The sequence below is a fragment of the Apus apus genome, chromosome 25 (assembly GCF_020740795.1).
Source record: "Apus apus isolate bApuApu2 chromosome 25, bApuApu2.pri.cur, whole genome shotgun sequence".
NCBI classification, from domain to species: Eukaryota; Metazoa; Chordata; class Aves; order Apodiformes; family Apodidae; genus Apus; species Apus apus.
In genome coordinates this window covers 1,264,613-1,275,444 of record NC_067306.1, presented here as the reverse complement: position 1 = coordinate 1,275,444, position 10,832 = coordinate 1,264,613, and the positions used below count along the sequence as shown (strand labels likewise).

Here is a 10,832-nt window from a genome sequence, read left to right as displayed (position 1 = left end):
GCCACTGGCTGTGGGTGTCACTGTCCCCCATCCCACGGTGGCATGTGGATCTGCTCTGGTCACCCTGGGGAAAGGTTTCCCCAACTGTCCTGGGTTGTTTCCCTGGTGTGGGACCACTAGGGCTGGGGGGTGATGACCCAGGAGGGGTGACTCAGGGGGCCAGAGCCCTGTGGCCACTGGAGCAGCAGCCGTGGCCACGTGAGCCCTGGTGCTGGCACCGCTGAGCACCCGTCTGTCCACAGCCCCCATCTGTTGGCCCCACAAATAGCCCGGCCGGGGGGGCCTGGAGCTGGCACCCCCCTGCCCGCTCCCCCGGCACCGCCTGGCCAGGAGTGACACCCTGGCACCCCAATGGGCCTTTGTGGCCACCACCACCCTGGGATAGGTGGCCCAGGGCAGTGTGGCCACCACCTTACCAGTGGCCACTGACAAAGCAGTTGTCACCTGTGGGTCCATCGTGTCCCTGGTGCCAGTGGTGAGCAGGGACAGGTCAGACGTGCCCTGGGCAGGGGCCAGGGGGTCCTGTCTGTGCCCACAGGGTCCGGTCCCGTGTTCCCGGGGAGCCATCAGCCTGGGGGTGCCACCACATGAGGCCGAGCGTGGTCAGGCACACACGGGTGCCACACGTGTCCCCAGTGCCACCCCCCCTGCTTGCCCTTGGCGCCCTCCCATCCCCTCTGTGCCAGCCACACGTCCCAAAATAGCCTCAGCGGGGCCATATAAGCGGGGGGGGCAGGCGGGGGGGGGTCACAGCAGCAGGATGTTGGTGCCCAGCACGGTGGTCCGCAGCGGGGGGCTGCTCTCGGGCGCCCGCCTGGGCTGCCAGGTCCGGGAGGAGGACGTGGGGCGGCACGAGAGCTTCAGCGCCGAGTGGCTGGACCTGGAGCTCAGCACCCGGCCCGAGGAGGGGTGAGGGGCACTGCTGCCCCCCCGGGTGGGAGGGCCCTGGGGTGGGCAAGGGGTGCTGGGTGCTTGAGGGATCCCAAGGGGCTGTGTGTGGGGGGGGTTTCTATAGGGGCTGTGGGGAAGTCTGAAGGGTCCCAGTGGGGCCACAGGGGATGTGGGGGGCTTGTCCCCAAGGGGCTCTGGGGGTCTTCCAAGTGTCCTGATGGGGTCGTGGGGTGTCCCCAAGGGTCCTGATGGGGCCCTGGGGGATTTGGGGGGTTCCCCAGGTGCTGTCGGGGGCTCTAAGGGTGTCATGGGAGCTCCAGAGAGGTTGGGGAGGGTGTCCAAGGGGGACTGAGAGGGTCTTGACAGGTCATGTGGGGAGATTGCAGGGAGCTGGGGGGTGGGCATCTGCATGGGGCGATGAGGGATGTGGGGGGGCTTCAAGGGTCCCCATGGGTTGATGACCATAGGGTTGTGTGTGTCCTGGGGGGTCTCCAAGGCCCCCATGGGGTTGTTGAGGCTGTGGGAGTCCCAAGGATGCCAGCAGGGACACAGGGACCTCTGGGGGGTGGGTGGTCCCTTGAGTGGTGTGGGATGTCGGGGTCCCCGCAGGGTGGGGTGGCCCCAGCGGGGCAGAGCAGGACTTGGGGGGGTCCTCGTGGGGTGCTGAGATTCCCCAAACTCCCCGTTCCCAGGTGGTGCCGGCGGGAGGTGGACGCGCAGCGCCGGGAGACGCTGGAGCAGCGCGGGGAGACGCGGGTGCTGGAGCAGCGCTCGCCCTGGGGGCTCCTGCGGGTGGGGGTCCTGGGGCAGCCCCTGGCCCAGCACCTCCTGCCCTACGCCCGCACCCTCCCCCTGCCCCTCTTCTCCCCCCCAGACCTCCGTGGGGCCAAGGCCGGCGTCCCCCGCACCCTGTCCCGCTCCCTCTCCCACGAGGCCCAGAGGGGCTGAGGGTGACGGAGGGGCTGGGGGGGGGTCAGGAGTGGGGGGGTTGATGATGGGGGGCAGCGGGGGGGACCCGGACACCTGGGTCTTCTCAGCCACCCTGAAAAGGCAGCGCAGGAAGGTGGGGGAAGGTGAGGGTGGGCTCCCTCCTGGGGACCCCACCCAGCAGTGGATGCCAAGGAGGCTGGTGGGGATGGGATGAGTGCGGCTGGGGGGGTCCCGGCAGCACCGAGTGTGACTCAGTTTCCCTGGCAAAAAGAAGGGGGTGCAAGGATGGGGAGAGCTGAGACACCCCCCCGGGGCCGAGCCAGGCACTGGGGGGGGCTGTGGAAGGGCAGGGAGGGCTGTGGGGTTGGACAAACCATGGGCTTTGTATGGCAATAAAGTGCCCAGCCTGGCTCAGCAGCATCGTTTTTGAGCAGGGGAGAATGGAGGTGGGGGGTACATGGGTCCAGGAGACAGTGTGGGGAGCGAGGGGCAAGGTTTAGGGGTGCAGGGGCTCTGCTGGGGAATGGGGAAGCTGAGGCACGGAGCCTTGCTGGGAGCCGGGGGACCCAGGCATCCTGCAGGGTCTCAGGTTTTAGGGGGGGGGACTTGGAGGGGCAGGAAACCTTTTGCTTATATAACTGACACCCCCCCACACACGTCCCCCCCATTGCCAGCCCGGCCGATGCCAGTTCCCAGATTAGCTGTTCCTGTCGGCCGGATCCTGCTGTCCCTGGGCCACCGCCAGTCCCTGTCCCCTCCCTGGCCCCTCCCAGTCCCATCCCCATCCCCACGTGGCACCTTTGTCCTCCTCCAGCTCCAGCACTCATGGGATTCGGGATCTTTCATCCCCCCAGCCCCATAAGCGGGTCTCATCTCATCCTGCCCCTTATCTCAGGGTGCTGGACACACTGGGTGCACTGGGAATGGGCAGGGTTGGTGGTGCTGGGCTGAGTCCCAGCGTGCTCAGCTCACTGATGATGGAGGCATTAGGAAGATCCCTGTCCCCATCCCATTCCCAGCCCGATCTGCTCCTCATCCCAATCCCCGTTCCCATCCCTTTCCACCTTCAGCCCCATCCCCATTCCTTCCTACCCCCATCCCACGGGACATTCCCGTGGGACACTGAGGGGCAGCTGTGGTGTTGGGGCAGCACATGGTGGGGGCTTCAAGGCCAGGACACCCACATCTCGGGGCAGGGAGGGGGGAAAGCTCCAGGATACAGGGACTGGAGCCGGGATCCCTGGATCCTGCCCCCCCCCAACAAGCTCGGGAAGGGCAGAGGAGCCGGATCCGGCAGCGCCGGCGCTCGAGCCGCGTCCCCCGGCCCCGGGGCGCTGGCGCTAACCTGGTTATCTAGGATGGATGGTGGCACCGGCCTCGGCGCCATCTCTCACCACGGGGACATCGTGGCTCCCCGCGGCCACCCCCCAACCCCCCCCCGTGTCCCTCCTGCTGATATAAGGCGGGTTTGGGGGGGCCGGGCCAGCGCCGGCGCCGCAGCCCCTCGCCATGAGCAGCTTGGCCGCCCTCCGGGAGGGCTACGAGCACTTCGACCCCCGCGCCTACCTGCAGAACAACTACCTGCCCCCCCGGGCTGACTTCTCCTCCGAGGAGTTCGTGGTGCCCTGGAAGCTGCGCTGCCTGGCAGAGACCTTTGCCACTGGTGAGGGGTGCCAGGGAACACCCCTGCCTGGGGAAACTGAGGCACAGGGGGGAGCGCCCACCCTGCTGCCACCCCCGCCCAATCTCCCTGCTCCCCAGCTCCATCCCGGTTGCTCCCCATCCCCAGCTGGTGCCTGGCTCGGTGTGGGACCCTTCTCCTCCTTGTGCCTCCCATCCCAGGTGAGATCCATGGGCACACGCTGATCGACGTGGGCTCGGGCCCCACCATCTACCAGCTGCTGAGCGCCTGCGACCACTTCGAGGAGATCGTGGCCACCGACTACCTGGCCGTGAACCGGGAGGAGCTGGGGCGCTGGGCGCGGGGGGAGCCCGGCACCTTCGACTGGAGCCCCTTCATCCAGCACGTCTGCAAGATCGAGGGACGCGGGTAGGGAGGAGGGGACACAGTGGGGGGGGCACACCTCGGGTGGTGGGTGCTGCGGGGCTGGTCCCTGCGGGAGCGTGTCCTCAAGTCCCACGGGGTCACAGCCCCATGTGCCCATAGATGCTGGGCTTGTCCCTGTGGGATGTTTGTCCCCACGTCCCGTGGGATCATAGCCCCCCAGCCCTATGGATACTGGACTCTGCAGGATTGTGCCTCTGCACCCCTCACAGACACTGGTCTGATTCCTGCAGGATCCCAAATCTCAGGGAGTCCCTCCCCATGTCCCTGTAGGTGTTGGGCTGATCCCTGGGGATGTCAGGCTGATCCCCAGCCCCATGTGACCGTAGATGTTGGGTTCATCCTCGTGGGAACATCTCCTGGGAGTTGTGCTGCTGATCCCAGGGGCTCCTTCTTGTCCCCTGAATCCTGAGGGATGTGTGGTCGATCCCAGGAATTCCTTCTCAAATCCGGGGGCGGGGTGGGCACAGTGCCAAGCCCAGGGACTCCCTCTTGTCCCCAAATCCCAGGGGATGTGTGGTCGATCCTAGGGCCTCCCTCTTGTCCCCCAGATCCCAGGGGCCCCCTTCTTGTCCCCCAAATCCCGGGTGGGGAGGATGTTGGGGAGGGGGAGGGTTGTGCTGCGCTGCCAACCCCAGGCGCTTCCCCCAATCCCGGCAGGGAGCCGTGGCAGGAGAAGGAACGCCGGCTCCGTTCCCGGCTGCGGCGGATCCTGCCCATCGACGTGCACCGCCCGGACCCGCTGGGGTCCCCGCTGCGCCCCCCGGCAGACGCGCTGCTCTCCGCCTTCTGCCTGGAGGCCGTGAGCCCGGACCGCGCGGCTTTCACCCGCGCCCTGACCCACGTGGGGACGTTGCTGCGCCCGGGGGGGCACGTTCTGCTGCTGGGGGCTCTGGGCGAGTCCTTCTACCTGGCGGGGCCCGCCCGGCTGCCCGTGGTGCCGCTGGACGCGGGGGCGGTGCGGGAGGCGGTGGCCTCGGCCGGGCTGGGGCTGCGGGAGCTGCGGGTCTACGCGATGCCCCCCGCGCTGCGAACCCCCGTGGACGACGTGGACGGGGTCTTCTTCGCCCACGCGCAGAAGCCGCCGGAAGCCTGAGGGACCCCCCACTACCCCGCACCCCGAAAGATGGATTCGGTGCCCCCCCTGTCTCTCCACACACCCCCCGACCCCGGCTCCTGCCCCTCAATAAAGCCCCAGCTGCAGCACCGGGTGTCGGTGTAGGGAAATGGGGGCGCTCTGGGGTGGGGGAAAGAGTCTGGGGGGGCAGTGCAGAGGCTGTGATGGGTGGGGGACTCAAGGCTGGGTGAGGGTTGAGGGGGTGGGGTGTGCGGAGGGGACAGATGGGGCACATGGAGAGGGTTGGGGTGGACTGAGGGGGATTTGGGGTGCACCCAGAGGGGGTTTGGGGCACATTGAGGGGGACTGGGGTGCACCATGGCCCTGGGGAGGGGGGCACAGGAGACATCGAGCTGGGGGGGGACGACACACAGGGGGAGAGCAGGGTGGGAAATGGGGTGCAGGGTGGATATGGGGTGCACTACGGGGTGATAGCAAAGGGGCACAGAGTGAGGGGGGGCACAGGACAGGGGGGACAGCATGGGAGGGCCCAGGGGACCCATGGGGCAGAGAGGGGGCACGGGGGGGACACAACTGGGCACAGGTTGAACTCAATTTATTCACATCTCAGGTTGAAGGGGGAGGGGGGGGGGGGCACAGCCAGCAGGGGAACCCCCATCCCCAAGGCACCACTCCAGCCCCACACGACACCCCCCCACACACCCTGCAAAAGCCACCCAGCAGCCAGCAGGTCCCAGCAAAGCCCCCCTAGACCTCACCCCCCAAGTCACCGATGTGCCCCCCCCGATGGCAGGGAGGGACCACATCTCAGCACCGACACCCCTGGGGGGGGGGGTCTCAGCTGCCCTCAGCCCTTCTGCAGCCAGCAGTGGGGGTGCCCACCCCCCCTGCACCCCGAGGAGGGAAAATGTGGGGTGGGGGTGTGGTGAGAAAAGCAAACCTCAGAAGGCAACGGGGGGAAGGAGGTGATGGCTGGGGGAGTCTGGGGGGGTCACTTGGCACAGGACAGGGCCCCGGGGGGGGCGAAGGGCTGTGTGTCCCCCCCCCCCCGGCAGCTCTAGTCCACTTTGGAGAGGTCAGAGTTGGCCTTCAGGAGGTAGAGGCTGTCATCCACCAGGAAACTGTGGAGGGGGGAGAGGTGGGGACTGGGGGGGAGTAGCTGGGGGGTTCACAGCTCCACAGCCTCGGGTGGGGACCCCCCCAAACCCTTCTGCTGAGCACAGCCAGATCCTGGGGCTCCTGAGGAGCAGCACTGGGGTCCCTGCAGCTCCCCATGGGCAAGAGGCGGGTCCCCAGCACCCTGGGAGAAACAGAGGGGCTCCCAGCACCCCCATTCCAAAGGAGGGGCACCCACCACCCTGTGGGCAAAGGGGGGTGGCCCAGAAACCCTGTTTCAAGAGGGGGAGATGCCTAAATACCCCATGGGAAAGTGAAAGCCCCCACACCCCACTTCCAAGAGGGGGGGCACTGGGAATCCCACGGACCGAAGTGGGGCTCTTAGCACCCAAATTTCAAGGGGTGTGTGTGTGGGGAAACCAAGAGCCCTGTGGGGCAAGGTGGGGGGGAGGGGTCCTTAGCACCCCAGTTTCAAGAGGGGCACAGCCCAACTGCAGAGGAGCCCCCTCAACTTCCAGAAGGGAGGGGGGGGGGCACTCAGCAGGCTGGGGTATATCTGAAAAGGGGGGGGGGGGGGGGGGGTTAGGGGGGCACAGACCTGTAGAAGAGGACGTTGAGGGGGACGGTGCCCAAGTGCCAGAGGGCGTGGGCGTCCAGCACCCAGAGCAGGGGCGGGAAGTCGAGCAGCTCCAGCAGCGCCAGCGCCTGCAGCGCCAGCACCGCCGCCCCCACCTTCCAGGCGTGGGGCAGGCGGCTCCGCAGCCACCACCGCAGCCACCAGCACAGGTTCAGCAGCCCTGGGGAGTTGGGGGGAAGGAGAGGGGAGCACCCCCATCTCACCCCGAGACACTCAAGAGCACACCCAGCCCTTATGGACCCCCCCCCCCCAAGACCTTTGGGGTTGGCCCCTCAGGACACTTGGAGCTCCCCCCCAAACCCTATGGAAACTCTCAGCTGCTTGGGGACATCACCCCCCCCCCCCCCCACCAAGCCCAATCAAGACCCTCAGAGCCCCCCTCCCAGCCCCTATAGAAACCCCCTAGCCCCTTGGGGACACCCCCCCAGCCCCATCAGGACCCTCGGAGGCCCCCAGCCCTTATGGAAAGTCCCCAGACCCTTGGGACCTCCCCCCAGTCCCATCAGTACCAAGCCCGTTAACCCCAAGCCCTCATGATCCCATCAGGACCCCACAACCCCTTTAGAAACCCCACCAAGTCCCCACAGGGACCCCTGGAGCCCCTTCTCCCCATCCCCTATAGGAACTCCCCGCTCCAGCCCTTGTGGCCCCTCAAGCACCCACCCAGTGCCCACCAACACCCCACGGACCCCCCAGCCAGGGGACAGCAGTGTCCCTCACCCCTCCTCAGGCCCAGCCCTCAGCTCTGAGGGCCCTGCCCCCCCCGGGCAGCCCCCCCCTCACCCACGGCCACGTTGGCTGCCATGTTGTAGCCATAGTCAAAGCGGACGAGGGTCAGGTAGGAGATGTGGCAGGCGAGGAAGAGGAGGAGGAAGGCCCTGAAGATGCTGATTAAGGCCGGACGCTGCAGCCCCAGCGTCCTGGGGGTGAGGAGGAGGAGGGGGGGGTCACCCCCAGCCCCACAGGGTCCAGCCCCACAGAGCCCAGCCCCACAGAGCCCAGCCCCACAGAGCCCAGCCCACCTGACGCAGCACAGGTACATGGAGTGCAGGATCACGGCTGATGCACAGAAATAATCCAGTTTCTGCGGGATCAGGGTGGGATGAGCTGCCCTAGATGCTCAAGGGGGGGGGGGGTCCAGCACACTGACCCCCACCCCCCCAGCAGGGCAGGGGGTCAGGATCCTGGCAGGGGTTGGGACAGAGGGTGGCAGGGGTGCCACTCACCTCCGTCACAGCCGTGTCCCTGGTGTGGAAAACCATGGACCAGAACCAGGCGTTTAAGGAGACCTGTGGGAGAGACGGAAACCTGGAGCTGGGAGGGGGGGGCAGAGGCTGCGTGTCCCCCCCAGTGCCAGCCCCTCAGCGGGGTCACAGCCCCCTCAGCAGCTGCTGAGGTGCGGGTGGGCACCCCAAACCCCCGTGCAGGGGACGGCGGGAAGCGGGGAGGGCAGAGCCCCCCAAATCTCCCCCCCGCCCTGTGAGAAGGGCTGCGGGGGGTGGCAGGGGTGGGGGGGGTGTCGGGGCTCACCCAGGCGAAGGCGACGCAGGTGGGGTACATGGGGGAGGCGGGGGGCACGGCCGCCTTGTAGCGCAGCAGCATGAGGAAGCTGGCCAGGCCGTTCAGGAAGGAGGCGAAGGCAGACGCCGGCTCCTGGAAGAACAGGAACCGGGAGAAGGGCCACTGGGGGGGGGGGAGGGGGGGGGTCAGGGGGCACAAAGGGACCCCCCCAGCCCTCCCAGCCCCGGCCCCCCCCGCTCACCTTGCCGTGGAACTGGGGCACCCGGTGCCCCCCCTGCAGGTAGAGCCGCACGGTCACCCACATGCACTGGTACTGGCAGTCGTCACGGCAGGTCCAGCCTGCGGGGGGGACACGAGTGGGCGTGGGGGGCTGGGGGGGCTGGGGCGGACCCGCCCCGGCCACCGAGGCCATCCCAGTCCCTCCCAGTCTGGACCATCAAGTAGCACGGTCAGACCGTGATGGGTGCTGGGGGTAATGGCTTTGGGGGGGGGGGGACTCCCGCTGTGGTGGGTCTGGGGGGTGGGCACCCCGCCTGTCCCCAGTAACCCCCAGTATGGCCCAGTGACACACCCCCCCCCGCCCAGCCCAGCCCCCCACCTGCCAGCATAACCACAGAATGGCCCAGTAGCCACCAGCAAGGGCCAGTGCCCACCAGTACAGCCCCAGCATGGCGCATCGCCTCCCAGTACAGCCCAGCAGCTCCCAGCCTGGCCTTAGCCCAGACCAGTGCTCCCCAGTACATCCCAGTGCTCCCCATTAGGGCCCAGGGCTCTCCAGTCCAATCTCAGGGCAGCCCCGCGCCTCCCAGTTCAGCCCAGCGCCTCCCAGTACGGCCCCACTGCCTCCCAGTACGGCTCCATTGCCTCCCAGTACGGCCCCAGAGCATCCCAGTGCGGCCCCAGAGCCCCCCAGTGCGGCCCCAGTTCCTCCCAGAGCCCTCCAGTACGGCCCCAGAGCCCCCCAGTGCGGCCCCAGTTCCTCCCAGTGCGGCCCCACTGCCTCCCCAACACATCGCGGCGGGGGCGTGGCCTCGCGAAGGGGCGTGGTTTCGGCGAGGGGCGTGTCCCGCGGCAGCCAATGGGCGCGGGGGGCGGTACCTGTCAGGCCCATGTAGAGCGGCTGGCGCGCCCGGAAGTGCCGCAGCGCCGCCCCCGAGCAGTTCTGCCGCTCGCAGCGGCCCAGGCACTCCCGGTACAGAGGCTCCCGGTCCCCCTGCGAGCCCCGGACCGGGCCCGGCGCCGCCGCTGCCCCGAGCAGCAGCAGCAGCGCGGCCCGTGCCGCGGCCCCGGCCGCCATCGCCGCCCGGCCCGGTCCCGCCCCGGTCCCGCCCCGCCGCTTCCGGCCCGCCCCGGGAACGGGGGCGGCGCGGGGCACCACGGGATATACCGCCCCCGGCGGCCCGGGGGCTGATGGGATACAGCCCGCTGGGGCGGGAGGCTCACGGGATGTATCCCCCGCACGCTCCGCAGAGCCTCACGGGATGTATCCCCCCCACCGGGCCGCGGTTCCGGGGCGCGGGGACCCGCGGGGTGCGGGGCTCAGAGCCGGACCGGGCAGCGCGGCCCGCCCTGCCTCGCCTCGGGATGGGCCGTGGGGCGAGGACCCCAGGGTGGCCGCCCCCCCCGCAGGGTGCTGGGGAGGGGGCGAACATGGTGTCCCCAGCCTCAGGGTGCCCTCCCGCGGGGTGCCCACCGGCCTGGCTCGGGGGGGCAGGCACAGTCCAGCTCCCTGCTCCTGTCCCCACAAACTGACACCCCTGAGCAGTTGGGGGTGCCCACCCCCCCAGCCCTGGGGGTCCGTGTTCTGCCCCCGCCGGGCGGCAGCTCCTCCCCTGGGGTCACGGGTGGTGCGGGATGGGGTGGCTGGCAGGGACATGATGGGGAGAACCAGCCCCAGGTAGGGGTCCTGTCCTGACCCCCAGCACGGCCAGTCCCAGCCACCCTCTGCCAGGCTGGGAGGGCCAGAGGGATGTGGGGGGACCCTGTGGCAGCCTGTGATGCCTCCAGGGGACCCCGCGTCCCCCCCGTGCACACAGGGCAGCAGGTAAAGGTGCATGGGTGTCTTGTGCCCAGGGTGGGGGACAAACACCAGCTCCAAGCCACCCCACTGGAGACCCACCAAATGCTGCCGGACTGTCCCTGCACCCCAGGAATGTTTCCCATGCTCTGGGCTGTCCCTGCACCCCAGGACCATCCCCAGGCCTCAGGTCTCTCCCCCCCACACCCTGCGCCTGTCCCCTCATCCCTGCACCCAGGGGTGACAGTGCCACCCCTTCCCCTGCCCCGGTGGCCGTCACAGCCCCAGCGGGACGGGCGAGGAGACAGGGACGGGGTTTGTGTGTCGTGTCCCCCCCCAAACCAGGCGACGCCTCCGCACCCCCCTCCTTGCAGCCGGTGCAGGACCCCGGGGCAGGGACCGGAGCGGGAGGGGGACCGGAGCACGGGGGGCACTGGTGCTCCCGAGGGGTCCGGGATGACGGGAGCGCGGGCTTGGGGCGGCGGGAGCGCGCGGAGGAGGGGGGAGAACGGGGGGCGCGCCCTCGCCCGGGGCCGGGAGCGCGGCGCGGCCCCGCGAGGCGGAGCCCGGGAGCGGC

The 10,832-nt window shown here is 69.1% G+C and overlaps 3 protein-coding genes across 4 annotated transcripts; 2 read left to right on the top strand and 1 right to left on the bottom strand.

The window, feature by feature from the left end:
- The first annotated feature begins 744 nt into the window (after window positions 1–744).
- Window positions 745–2,232, top strand: TCAP (titin-cap). Its single transcript, XM_051640579.1, has 2 exons — window positions 745–909; window positions 1,584–2,232. The coding sequence occupies exons 1-2, from the start codon at window positions 761–763 to the stop codon at window positions 1,837–1,839; spliced, it is 405 nt and encodes a 134-aa protein (XP_051496539.1). The 5' UTR covers window positions 745–760; the 3' UTR covers window positions 1,840–2,232.
- Window positions 2,233–2,319: 87 nt separating this feature from the next.
- On the top strand, window positions 2,320–5,092 carry PNMT (phenylethanolamine N-methyltransferase). The gene is made up of 3 exons (XM_051640574.1): window positions 2,320–3,484; window positions 3,664–3,871; window positions 4,547–5,092. The coding sequence occupies exons 1-3, from the start codon at window positions 3,331–3,333 to the stop codon at window positions 4,980–4,982; spliced, it is 798 nt and encodes a 265-aa protein (XP_051496534.1). The 5' UTR covers window positions 2,320–3,330; the 3' UTR covers window positions 4,983–5,092.
- A 446-nt stretch (window positions 5,093–5,538) lies between these two features.
- On the bottom strand, window positions 5,539–9,549 carry PGAP3 (post-GPI attachment to proteins phospholipase 3). Of its 2 annotated transcripts, XM_051640572.1 has the most exons (8): window positions 9,337–9,549; window positions 8,480–8,577; window positions 8,248–8,400; window positions 7,944–8,006; window positions 7,740–7,801; window positions 7,501–7,637; window positions 6,679–6,877; window positions 5,539–6,085 (listed from the first exon to the last, which is right to left on the bottom strand). In XM_051640572.1, the coding sequence occupies exons 1-8, from the start codon at window positions 9,533–9,535 to the stop codon at window positions 6,022–6,024; spliced, it is 975 nt and encodes a 324-aa protein (XP_051496532.1). In that variant the 5' UTR covers window positions 9,536–9,549; the 3' UTR covers window positions 5,539–6,021. The 2 variants fall into 2 exon arrangements, with proteins under 2 accessions (XP_051496532.1, XP_051496533.1); XM_051640573.1 differs by lacking the exons at window positions 5,539–6,085; window positions 6,679–6,877 and having other exon boundaries at window positions 7,519–7,621.
- Window positions 9,550–10,832: the final 1,283 nt, after the last annotated feature.

What these genes read in the sequence shown, in the direction of transcription:
- TCAP (XM_051640579.1), top strand. Translation starts at nt 761, where the DNA reads ATGTTGGTGCCCAGCACGGTGGTCCGCAGCGGGGGGCTGCTCTCGGGC. An exon ending in AGCACCCGGCCCGAGGAGGG is followed by an intron (nt 910 to 1,583) that starts GTGAGGGGCACT and finishes CCCCGTTCCCAG; the next exon opens with GTGGTGCCGGCGGGAGGTGG.
- PNMT (XM_051640574.1), top strand. Translation starts at nt 3,331, where the DNA reads ATGAGCAGCTTGGCCGCCCTCCGGGAGGGCTACGAGCACTTCGACCCC. An exon ending in GGCAGAGACCTTTGCCACTG is followed by an intron (nt 3,485 to 3,663) that starts GTGAGGGGTGCC and finishes CTCCCATCCCAG; the next exon opens with GTGAGATCCATGGGCACACG. An exon ending in TGCAAGATCGAGGGACGCGG is followed by an intron (nt 3,872 to 4,546) that starts GTAGGGAGGAGG and finishes CAATCCCGGCAG; the next exon opens with GGAGCCGTGGCAGGAGAAGG.
- PGAP3 (XM_051640572.1), bottom strand. Translation starts at nt 9,535, where the DNA reads ATGGCGGCCGGGGCCGCGGCACGGGCCGCGCTGCTGCTGCTGCTCGGG. An exon ending in CCTGCGTCGCCTTCGCCTGG is followed by an intron (nt 8,007 to 8,247) that starts GTGAGCCCCGAC and finishes TCTCTCCCACAG; the next exon opens with GTCTCCTTAAACGCCTGGTT. An exon ending in GGGACACGGCTGTGACGGAG is followed by an intron (nt 7,802 to 7,943) that starts GTGAGTGGCACC and finishes CTGATCCCGCAG; the next exon opens with AAACTGGATTATTTCTGTGC.